A 12,748-nucleotide genomic window follows, 5' to 3' on the forward strand; every position below is an offset into this window, starting at 1 on the left:
TTGTTGCACTACTCATCTGCTTCGGTACTAATAATACTACGTGACGCACGATGGCCAAGCTTGTGCAGAAGCCGAGTTCATCGCCAGGTGCATTTTTGCGTTGGGTTCTTGTACCGCTTGCTGACAGAAGTGCAAAGGAAACTCTGCTGGAATCACACGCATGCACAGACACTCAGACACATGCTTAGTGCGCTCGAACAACTCTCTCCGCTGTGCGTTTCAGATACCTGTCGCTGGCTGTTTGCATAGATTGAACTTCTCAGGGTGCGAGAAGGAAAGGATGACCCAGACGAAAGCGGATGCATTATATCATGTTGACCTCAAAGGACGCCAACCTACTCCGCAGTGTGCCTTTTGCTCGCGCTAGACTTGTTTGTCGCGTGTTTGTACACTTCCGGTGATAACTTTTTATGGGCTCACATGGACGTTGATAACATGACCATTGATTGGCGAGGCCATCCATACGCAGTGTCAATGTCGCCAACTTATGAGGCATTTGGTATTCGTTTGCTTGCTGTTCAAAACAATATGTAGCGAACAGAATTCTGTCGATGCAGGGTTCCCCCATAGCTGCAGTTTTAGGCTTCCATGCCTGTTGACAGGGGTACCAGCCTGAAGAAGGTTCAGTCGGGACCCACTAAACAGAGTCGCCACCAGTTCCAAAAAAAAAATGTTCATTGTCTTCATTGTCTTAGTCTGCTACCTGAAGCAAGGATCGGATCAAGATGTAGCACAGCTGCAAATAGTGCTCTCGTTATGACCAATTTGAGCGGAGAAAATTTTTCTTAAATCAGCGCTATCTTTCCACCTGCATAGGCTGCAAGCTGGCGCTGAAAAAAAGCATATACTTGTTTTAGTTTTAATAATAATAATAATAATTGGTTTCGGGGGGGAAAGGAAATAGCGCAGTATCTGTCTCATATATCGTTGGACACCTGAACCGCGCCGTCAAGGAAGGGATAAAGGAGGGAGTGAAAGAAGAAAGGAAGAGGTGCCGTAGTGGAGGGCTCCGGAATAATTTCGACCACCTGGGGATCTTTAACGTACACTGACATCGCACAGCACGCGGGCGCTTAGCGTTTTTCCTCCATAAAAAAAACAGCCGCCGCGGTCGGGTTCGAACCCGGCAACTCCGGATCAGTAGTCGAGCGCCCTAACCACTGAGCCACCGCGGCGGGTTGTTTTAGTTTTAGAGTACTTTAAATTTATCCAGCTGGATGTTTAATTTAACATATAATTTTTTGACATGTAAAGGAAAGTAGCAATGCAATGATATTATAGCCCCGGCTATAACGGCGTGATATTGGCGCAGCGGATAAGACTTTGAAGAAGCTCATTAATTTGAATCTTCAAATGTGCGGTGCGTCACTGAGCTGGGCACGCAAACTTTCACGTGGCTATCATATTTTAGCAGCTCCTTTTGGTTCTTCGTTTGCGTGCTGCCCTGTACTGAGCACTTATCCATGAGCTATGGCGTGTTTGAATAGAGTTTCAGCGGGCTGTTGGGTGCGCGTGTCCTTCGTTGCTTCGATATTTATCGCGCGAAGAAAAAGAGTGGCTAGTTTCTCATCCAAGGAAAGGGCTGAGTCGGGCTGGTTGGTTCATGTTGAACCGTACGACGAAACAGCGCTGACGGACGGAAGAAGTGACAGACACATGCGCTGAAATAACAACCAAATGGTTTATTGCGAAAGAGGGGTGGGGGGGGGGGGGCAATATAAAGCGACAAGGCAAGCCAAAGCACAGAAGGGAAGAAAATGCCGCACGATCATGACGTGACACACATTCGGGAGCTATCAAATCGTCACTGATTAAGATAAGTGAGCTCCTGTGGGAATAGAGCCACCGATGGTTGGATTACACATGAGTTACCAAATTCGTGAATGTGAAAAGCTTCTGATAGTAGACGCGAGTTATGATCTCTATACTTGGCGATGACAGTGGTTCGGTTCACAAACGCCTCACAGTCTTTGCAATCTGCGGAATGAATGACAATGTACTTTCGGCTTGACTGGTTTTCAATATCAAGTCGACGAAACTAGACGGCGCCGTACAGTTATTGCACGAGCTATAGTTTCCGAAGAGTGACTAGTTTTCGAGGGAAACTACCCGAGTATTGCGTTACTAATTTTCACAGGTTCAGGTAGGATGAAGGAAGTCAACGAGTGCAGTGCTTAAAGCGCCTGCCGCTCAATTCGCCGTCCGTACGACTCGCACTCGCCCATGTCTCTGCTGCCGCAGCTTTCCTATATATCAAACCCAAGAAAACGGGAGGGCATTCCAGGCACTAGGGCTTGCTCCCTTGACGAAATCTACCCGGCGTTTCAAGATTTCATTTATTCACTTTTTTCGGTCCCACATGCTTTCCCTATTCGATGATACTTTCCAAAACAATCTTTCGCTTTCACTTTCTCCCTCGCCTGCTGTCCAATATGAAAAGGCAGTGGCCAGCAAGCCATGATCTAGCAGGGCGGCGAATGTAGACCTACTCATCAACGTGGGTTGAGTGATCTACTTGCGAGGCGCGACTTTTCTTTAGAACAGGGCTCTGAAGCTTGCGCTCTATCAGCTTGCGCTTCAGTACCTCGATTCGTAAATCTGCTTGCAGCAGCTCAATCTCTAATCTTTCTCTTTCGGAGGATGGGTCCTGCCCGTCGGACTCGTCGTCGCTGCGGTCATCACAGCCAGTGCTCATGGATGCCTGTTCTTCCTCGCAAATGTCTTCGTCATTTGTGTCCACCAGCTCAATCACCTCGGGTTCTACTACGGTCGAGTCATCCTTGCGCGCTCCTTTCGACTCTGGCGCAGCCGGGACCGCCCGGCTGTCGCCGCTGACATGCGACGGTCCTGCTTCGGGATCCTGCTCGCCATCAGACCACACGAGCTTCCTGCTGTGTCCATGTCTGGCATGGAGCTGGGATTCCAACGGCGCTGGTGGCGTTCGGCTAAAATCCCCGTCGCCAACAGCACGAGCGTCGACACCAGTCGCAGCTGCCGAAAGGAGCGGGGACGACCGTTCATTCAAGATTACCTGAGGATAATACACGTCGTCGCAGTCTGACTCCTGCTTCGGCGCAATCGCCTCTCCGCTGGCTCCTCTGGTCCCTTCGACGATGTCGGTGCGCACCTTCTGTCCTGCCAACTGGCGGCATAATTCCCCAGCAGTGGATGAGGTGGTAGCCTGAGAGGCGCTGTCGAGAGAAAAGGAACCGATATAAAGCCCGCGCAGTACTGCACACGACCAACTCATTTGTACAATCGTCCACAGACCTGTCTAAAGCACTCGAGTTCCGTGCCGTCTGCGCTCCGCAGCGCGCAGAGCGACGTCTAGCGGCGGCGCCTGGTTGGAGATAGCGCATGTTTGATGCTCAGACGACACAAAGATGCGCAAAGGAGGGCGCCATCCCAAAATTCTGTAAGGCGCGGCTCCTCCCCGACGCTCTACGCGGTAAAAAGACGCAGGAGTTGGACAGGCTAGTTTCTATAGGCGTATTGTCACCAGTGAATAATTATAACGGCGAACGGTTAAGAAACGTCCTACAACGCATCCGAGAGCGAGGAGTGAAACTTAGATCTGATAAGTGCGAACTGCACAGACCGGCTGTATCTTATCTGGGGCACCGAATTGACCGAGATGGTCTTCACCAGAAGGAAAAGAACGTCGAGGCCATAGTTGGCTTGGCGCTGCCACGTAATGTCACTGAACTGCGCACATTTCTCGGAATGGTGACTTTTTACGCCAACGTCCTGCATAGCATGTCGACCATTCTTTTCCCGTTATATCAGCTGTTATAAAAAATGCACGCTGGCGCTGGAAACAGCCGCAGGAAGCCGCGATTAATGCGGTTAAACAATGATATAAAGATGCCGAAATTCTTGTGCCCTTTGATCCAAAAAAGAATTGAAATTGGAGTGTGACGAGTTGCCTCACGGCGTGGGAGCGGTTCTGTTCCACACATCGGCAACGTTCATTAGCCAATTGGATTCCGTTCTAGAACATTAACGCCAGCTGAGCGGAACTATTCGCAACTAGATCGAGTGGCACTGGCGCTAATATTTGGGGTAACAAAATTTTGTGAGTACCTTCTAGGGTGAGAGTTCACACTGGTAACGGACCACCAGCCGCTTCTGGGCCTGCTGAGACCGGATCGCCAGATACCTACAATGGCCGCCGCCCGCAATCAACGCTGGGCACTCTGCCTCAGGTCCTACCACTACTAGCTGCTGTACACTCTGGGAAGAAAGATGTTCAACTCCGACGCCCTGAGCCGCCTACGACAACGAGCTTCGGAACCTGTCCCGGATGATGAACGGCCAAAATACGTCATATCGATGGAAAGACTGGACGAAGGTGGTGTGACAACACGTGAGCTACAGGCCTTGACAGCCACGGACCCTGTTTTGACCGAGGTTAAACATTACGTAATGAACAGATGGCGCAGATCCACAAACTTGTTACAGCATTTCGTACTGCCATTCTTTGAGCGAAAGCTGGAGTTCTCAGTGTCGCATGAGCTAGTGTACTGGAGAAATCGCGTGGTGGTACCAGAGGAAGCTCGTATAAGAGTGTTGCGTCTTCTGCACGAAACACACCAGTGATCGACGGCGATGAAAGCAGTTGCATGTTCTTTGTTCTGGTGGCTAGGGTTGGATAGGGACATCGAGCAAATATCAGCTACTTATCAGAGCTGCATTCAGAACCTGCCGATGGCAATAGCCGCTCCACCAGTTAACTGGCCAGCGACAAACGAAAAGTGGTCCCGTATCCATGTGGATTTTTCCGGTCCCATTGCAGGTAAAATGATCCTGGTTGTGGTCGACTCGCATACCAAATTAGTCGAAGCCATGCCGCTGGTGCATGCCAACACTGAAGCCACAGTTAGCTGCCTGCGTACTATTCACGGCAGGTTTCGAGTGCCACCTACGTTGGTCTCTGACAACGGCCGTCAACTTATACCAGCCAGGAATTTGCTACATTTGTACGAAACTACAACATAGTGCATCTAAAGTGCGCGCCCTACCACCCTCAGTCAAATGGAACCGCAGAAAGAGTTGTTCGAAAGGTGAAGGATGTGCTCCGAAAAATGAAAGGTGGGAAGTTGGAGGACAGTCTAATGCGACTACTGTTCAACTACCGAACTCCACAGAAAAGTGGGAACATCCCCAGCAGACATGCTTCTGGGTTTATCAAATGCGATCCAGTCTCGACTAGTGTTTTCCTTCTACTCTTGCCGAGCCACCGCGGGTCACGATGACTGGGCATTGCTACCGGAGACCAATGTTTACGTGCTGAACTATGGTACCGGCACAACTGGGACTCGGGACGTGTCACGAAATCGTCTGGTGCCAGAATGGTAATGGTGGCAACTCCAGGGGGGGCTGGCCCGGCGACATGCAGATCAAGTCCGCATGCAACACGGCGGTGCAATGGAGCATCAACAGCCCGAAGGTGATGCGAGCTAGCGAAGTCCGGCAGATGGCCCGCCAACGACGGCAGACTGCCCTGGTTCTGCAACCGAAACCGCTAAGCGGCGCAAACTCTCCGCAACGGTTTTCCGGTGTCGCTTCTCCCGCTCAACCTACGGCCGGACCAGCACAAACAGAGGAAGCCGCAGTGAGCCCCGGACAAGTCCTGAGGCGTTCCACGAGGCAACACAGACCGTTGCAGCGTTTCAAAATTTAAGAAAGAAGAACTGTGGAATATGCTATCAAGCAAATTGAGTTGCGCGCGCGTCACCGGCGCGTACCCTTTCGTTTCTTTGCGGCAGCCGCTATCGCCGCTCTCTCTCTCTCTTCCCTCTTCCCCTCACGTTAAGCATGCTTTTAAAAGGCACCTAGCTTTGGGAATAAATCGAGGTTCTGCTCTCCTTTGTGACCAGCGTGGCTTCTGGACTTAACGCCTCAGGGCGATGACGATGACACAAAATCAAGCACAAACAATTGCAGTGTGGGATTTGGCGTTTCGAAAGCACCTTCGTAGCATCGACTGTCCATATTTAGGGATACACTTCTGTCATCATGAGCACATTATGTGTGTATTTCGGATAGTCCTTGAGGGTGTGTTCTGGCAGTGTGCTGTCTCCTCTAGTTCGTTGCAGGATACGGAGAGGAACCGAGGTTTTTTATCTGCGTTATGCCCGAAAAAGCTTCTATTGCAGCTGTTTGCATCGTTAGTTTTGAAACGAATAAAAGAGGGCGGGGGTCGGCCACATTCAGATAACAAGCGCATTTCCTAGCAAACGATGATGATAGTGAATGTCATGTACAGGCCAAATGAGCGCCCTCAGCGGCCTAAAAACTGACGAAAGTAGGTGCAAGCGGCAACAATGGACTCCGCTGTACCAGGTGTTTAAGGGAAGACTTTCAGTAATACTCAAAAATAGGTTTTTGAGGTAAAAATATGGCTTTTTCGGCATAGTATTACCAGTGTTGACAGACATCAAAAACTGGTGAATCATTTCAAGTAGTAAACTAGTTTTTAATAATTCAATTTTTAACTATCCGAGTTAGGCGCCTAGTTGAAATTAGACATTTGTAGCCAGTCGTCAGTGATAGCCATATCAGTTTTTACAATTCATAAAATGCGATTACCCTTGGCTCTGTGGCTCAACAAAATTTAGCTTTTTTTGACTAGTTACGTGCACTGGAAAGGTTGCTTTGCCTGCATGCTTTTAGAAAGCCCGTGTGTTTTGGCGCAATGTAGCTATATTTTGTCGAGCCGCAGTGCCGAAGATAACCACGTTTTCGAAATTATAAAAATTTATATGGCTATTACTGACGACCGGCTACAAATCTCAAATTGCAAAATGCCGCAAAAGCCCCCCCCCCCCCCCTCCCCTTTTTTTTTACCCCAAAAAGCATATTTTTAATAGGTTTACTGAAGGTGTAACCTGAAACTCCTGATATGTAGTAGTAGTAGTAGTAGTAGTAGTAAGTGTTTATTGATAAAAATTAATAAAAAGGAAGTTAAAAGATTTTTGTCAACCCCGGCATCTGCCATCACTGTGTCGGCGGCACCTGAGCTGGGGCAGCGGAAACACAGGATAGAAGGCAGTATGAAGAAGTAAAATGAAAGAGGTGAGGGGACAGCAAGAATGATATGTGCAGGTCTGGAATTCAGCAGGCCTTGGTTCCAACTATAAGGGTCACCAGAAGATTGCCAGTGACTATAGTTTCTACCGCTCCTGGTAAAGGATACACAAACAAAACCATTCAGTTGGCGCTTGGCGCGCCCTCGTTTTTCAGAGGTGGACCGTGGGCATTCGGGAATAGGCGGCAAAGGCAGGGAGACATGAAAGCGAAGGCGCACCTGGCTGACGGGTCCAGACTGGTGGTGACCTGCGGTTCGCGGCAACTGTGCTGCGATGGCCCGGCCACCAGCAGAAAGTCGTAGGTGGTACGGCAGCGCCCCGGGCAACCAACAATCTCGCACCGCCAGCACGCCTGGTTCTGCTCCACAAGGGTGTTCTCAAGCACGTAGGTGAAGCCTTCAATCACCTGCACTCGAAGGGAGCTGTATGCTGTAATTTTATAGACCAGGGTATAACCTCGAAAGGGCCGTTATCGCGCGTCTTAATCACGGCCTCCTAGAGCAGGTGTTAACGAATGCAACGCCACAATGTTACCGCGTGGCTGTGATAATACGTGACTAATGACATGTTCAGAAGCCTGAAAGTTTAACACAAGCACAGTCATATCCGTCATTTGAATGCTTCCTTTGAGGAAAATTGGTCCAAGCAGGCACGACAATATTTAGAGCCGTACGCTGTCAATTTTGCTTTTCATTCGTTGATGACCGTACTGGCATAGCGACAAATCAAAAGATAACGAGACAATTGAAACCAGAGCAGCAAGACAAGACCTTTGGTGAGAAATACAAGCAATAAGAGCAATCAATTTTCACTTTGAAGGCGCAAGGATCGCCCTTCAGTATTATTTGGTGCCGGCTGTATTTTTTCCGAGGCACATATTATTTTTGTGATTTTTTTATTCGTGTTTCTTTCACGTTGGTAGTACATTCATCGAGAGGAATTAGTTGAAGTTCGTCATTAACACTGGCCGACATTTCTGGATAATTTAATCGTGAATTCTTGTAGTTATGGTGGAATAACGTTAATATATAAACAAACGAAGAAACTGAGGGAATTATGACTCATAGAAAAATAAAAAAAACGCAGTTGTAGAACCAGCCGTACTAGTGAGACACTTCCTTGCCGAAATACCATTCTTGTTTTCATGAGGTGACAGCACCTCTGTGAGAGGCAAGTTACATTTCAGTCTTAATCCACCTTTGAGGGGTTTCAAAGAGAGCCTTGGTGGTATTTGAGTAGCCTCAACGTTTAAGGTCTCCAGGAATGACGCTTCTCTCTGTTGTTTCTGTTTATTTAATTATTTACAAATGCTGCAGCACCGTGAAGGCATTTTTACAGGAGCGGCTACATACTAAGTTGTACAAACTACATGAGCTAACCATGCTTTCAGGAAAAAAAAAATCAGCGAATGGAAAGGAGGAAAAAGGGAAAGGAAACAAATAGGGGTACCAACTGTGCATCCATCTACGTCAACATTCTGGCAATGCGCAGGCACAGAAAAAAGAAGAGAGAAAATGGAGAAGGAAAGAACGGGAAACAGCAACTGAACATCTCTGCACGTCAGAAGTCCAAATGGTGGCTTACCAACTAGCTGAAACTTTCAATTTACTCAAGTTCAATTCTCTCACGCTAATTCCACCTGTAGCATACAACAACTCAACTCAACTCTCTCACTCTAAGCCTCCCCTGCAAATCCGACAACAATGCCCGGATCAGCGCTTCGGATCGGCATTCAACAACAGAATGAGGCAGCTAATTCAAATCAATGATGGCATGCGGAAAGAAAGAGCCGTGAAGACATCAGCGCGGCATTTCACCTTACGTAATATGAGCTTTATTGACAGAAATGACAAAGAAATTCTAACGTAATTCGCAGTCGGCGCTTCTCTAGAGAGTCCCATTCGGTACCTACTTAACCCCATTACTACGAACATTGAAACAACAATTGCTAGTCACAAACCATGCTGCACGATTCTGAAAGCGCTCCACCTTAGTATACAATAGGTCCCAAATAGGATGTCCCAAACTGCTTAGGCGTACTCCATAACTGGCGTTATGTAAGTGAAATATAAATGTTCCTTAACATTCTTACTTCACTTACGGAAATATTAAAGTTTCTCGACTTTCAAAAACGCGTCCCTGGAATACTGTTTAAAAAAAAAATATGAAACCGTTGCTCGAGAACAGAGTGATTCGGGCACATTTCAGCCGCCCCCAGTAGGATCCCAGCTGTCGCTCATTCGTCATTTGGTACCGTTCGCGCCACGAACGCGCCAAAGAAGGCACTGAAAGCATGCGCACACGAACCTTCCTCTGGTACATCTGTGAGCGCCTCCTCTTTCCAGCCATCGCTTCCACGTGCGCTTCTTCATCGTGGGGTTTGAAGGAGTACTTCAGGTGCCGGTCGCCATACTTGTCAGTTTCGAGGCGAGATCTGCACCTGGCCACCGTGCAGCGCCAACGAAATCGCGCGCCGTTCGAACTCACGTTCCGGAACGTGTAATGTTGGTACCTGATCTTTGGCCTGTTGCGATCGGGGGCGAGCTCCTGGATGATATCGGCAGGGGATTCCATGTGCACAGCTTGCGACGCTGGCGTATTTGATGCGACCAACGAGCTCGCGTTACAACGGGGCAGCTGCACAGCGCAACTCTGGAGGCGGACTGAATGCACCTCGGCCGGCACGCTCCGCCGGACGGACGTGCGGACCGCGACGTCAGCCAACGTCGAGAGCGACGCTGGCAAACGTAACTTCCGGCGTTGGCCTGGAAATGCGATAGCGCAGGCACGATACTCACTCCGGCAGATTCCTTCTTCCCTCATCGTGCGCTCACAATCGCATTATCTCAGAGCTCTCTTCTTCTAGTTTGGTTGAAGGCGGTTTGGTGCGGTGCAGTCGCTATGCTATGGGGATATATATATATATATATATATATATATATATATATATATATATATATATATATATATATATATATATATATATATATATATATATATATATATATATGGATGTATGATATGGAGAACAAAGCAATAGTACCTGAAGCAGAATTCTTCGCGCGAGCCGGTGTACCGAACCGAGGTTTTCCCTTGCTTTCCAAGTAATTTCTATGCCCACGTCAGCAACCTAACCTTCGCACGTCGGAAGAGCCGCGAATGTCCGCGGTGGCATAGTAAACCAGAAGAGGAATATGTACATAGGGGAGATCACTTTCGTTAAGGAGATCTCGCTGAGAGATCTGAGAGATACGATTTCACAGAGAGATGTAAGGTGATTTGCAAAGCTTTTCTGCAACAGTTTAAGAGGTCCTCTCGTAACAACAAAAAAGTTAATCATGCCTATTTTTTTATAGACCCACCTTGAGCCGCTTAGTCTGATTTATTAACGTTGCCCCTAAGGGCTTCAAAGGAGGGACAAAAGGGTTATAACGGGTGACGGAGTGACAGAGCCGGGCCGAGGGCTAACGCAGGACTGCTTTATTAGGCAACGCAACGAACTATGTAAAGGCTGCTTGTCTGGTGACGTCACACAAAAGAGCCAGTCGCGTTGGGCACGTGTCAGCCCAGCGCTTCATATCATTTCTCCATTTTTTTTAAAGCTGCGTCTTTGCACGGGTCTCCGTTGTCGGGCAGACCTCCGCAAAACCGGCGATGTTGTTGGACATTCAGCTTCTTCAGCCGGAGGCGATGTCGAAGGGACTGGAACGGCGCTGTTGGATTCCGAACTTCCCTGGCTGAGGCGCTCTTCTCGTGGCGATGATTGTTCCGGTTGTCCGGGCTAGGCTGGACTGGGTCGGGCTCTTCCGCCTTAGGAGCCACGGGCGACGTAGGCACCGGACGACGAGTTTGGTCCAAGTGACGCCGGGCTGGCCTATCTGGAGTATCAACTGTGACCAGCCGAGAACCCTTCATGACGCCTGGACACCACCGCCTCCCCTGGGCAAAGTTGCGAACCCACAAGGGATCCCTGCACTGGATTCTGGAAGGCTGCGAAGAACTCGGAGGGAGAGATGGCACACATGCATCCAACCGCGAACGGACTTGGTAGTTCAGCAGCATTTCTGACGGGGACTTGCCGCACGGTAATCTGGTACGCCGGTAGCCTAGCAGCACTCGCACTACTTCCGTCTCGAGATCGCTCACCGCCGCGTACTTAAGGAGGCCGTCCCTTACGCCGCGAACAAGAGCGCCCGGCCATGGCATTACACTGTAGGTGGTACGGCGCGCTGCGTAGGTGCTTTATCTCGTTGCCAGTCATGAATTTGGCAAACTGCTGGCTTGGAAACTGAGGCCCGTTATCCGACAAGATTGTTTGCGGGAAGCCAAACCGTGCGAACAGATCGCGAAGCCGCGAGATTGTGACTTCAGAGGTTTACGAACAGACCGGGAGTGCCTCAATCCATTTTGTGTGCGAGTCGACAACTATCAGCAACATGCGTCCGTCGATTGGTCCAGCATATTCGATGTGAAGCCGTTACCATTTGGTTCCCGTTTCCGGCCAAGTGACAGGAGCCTCGCGATGTGGCATTGGTTGCGCTTGTATACATGGGAGGCAAGATCGTGCAAGACTCCCAATCTCACCGTCCAACCCAGGTCACCAGAATAACGTACGATGCACCCGATGCACCTTGATGACACAGATGCAGCTCAGCGAGCATGGGTGTCGCGCTTTGGCGGGTACGAGAATCCGATGACCCCAGTAGAGCAGGCCAGCTGAGCTCGACATCTCTAGTCCACTGCGAAAATGAGGTTGAAGATCAGCGCGACACAACAAAAGATGTTCAGGCCACCCCTTTAGTACAAAATAATGGACAATCCTGAGGTCTTCGTCTGCGTTCATTAGCGCCCGTAAGGCGCCAGTAGGTACGAAAGAGTAGTCGGGGTGTTCTAATGCGAGTGCGTATTCCCGTAAGGTGCCTGAGTGAGCGGCCTCTAGAGTAGGCACAGGCAAGCGGCTGAGCGCGTCTGCATTGGGGTTTTGCTTCCCGGGCCTATGCTCATTGCGGTACCGATATTGGCTTAAGAACAGAGCCCATCTCTGTATATGCGGGTCGATGCTATTGGGGGCACAGGTCTATCTTCCGCAGCAGTCCCATTAGTGGTTGGTGGTCCGTGACCGACACAAACTCCCGTCCTTGCAGGTAGTCTGGAGAGTTGGTTACTGCGAACACCAGCGCCAGAGCTTCCTTCTCGAGCTGTGAATAATTATTGAGGGAAACACCGCCCCCGCGAATGACCCTGCGGGACGAGTGCAGCAGTGTCGACTTGTTGTTGTTGTTGTTAGCCTATCAAAAGATGGCACATACCCACACTGGGGGATCGGCCAAGAATCGGGTGGCTATTCACCTGAACGCAAGTTTACAAAAAGGAAAAGCACGTGGGAGTGCAACACCGGTGAATTTTTCATCATGAACAGAAAAGGGATGAGTGTTTTGATTTTAAAATTTTAAGAATAATAATAAAGAGAGTGATTAAATATTAATGATTTAGTCAAAATGTAATAATTGATAGAAAAGAAAAGGTTGGAACACTTAGCAAGGCAGTCGGTGAGATTCTATCAGGAAATTTTGAACAGCGGTGCAAACAGATCTGTGGCTGAACCCAAATGTGGTGGCGCCAAATGATAGCAAGAGCGGGCTGCTCAAACTAAGGCC

At 49.1% G+C, this 12,748-nt stretch overlaps 1 protein-coding gene across 1 annotated transcript; it reads right to left on the bottom strand.

The window, feature by feature from the left end:
* Window positions 1-1,684: 1,684 nt before the first annotated feature.
* LOC144098653 (uncharacterized) lies at window positions 1,685-9,789 on the bottom strand. Its single transcript, XM_077631457.1, has 3 exons — window positions 9,399-9,789; window positions 7,310-7,497; window positions 1,685-3,191 (listed from the first exon to the last, which is right to left on the bottom strand). The coding sequence occupies exons 1-3, from the start codon at window positions 9,663-9,665 to the stop codon at window positions 2,486-2,488; spliced, it is 1,161 nt and encodes a 386-aa protein (XP_077487583.1). The 5' UTR covers window positions 9,666-9,789; the 3' UTR covers window positions 1,685-2,485.
* Window positions 9,790-12,748: the final 2,959 nt, after the last annotated feature.

This window comes from Amblyomma americanum, chromosome 7, assembly GCF_052857255.1.
Source record: "Amblyomma americanum isolate KBUSLIRL-KWMA chromosome 7, ASM5285725v1, whole genome shotgun sequence".
NCBI lineage: Eukaryota > Metazoa > Arthropoda > Arachnida > Ixodida > Ixodidae > Amblyomma > Amblyomma americanum.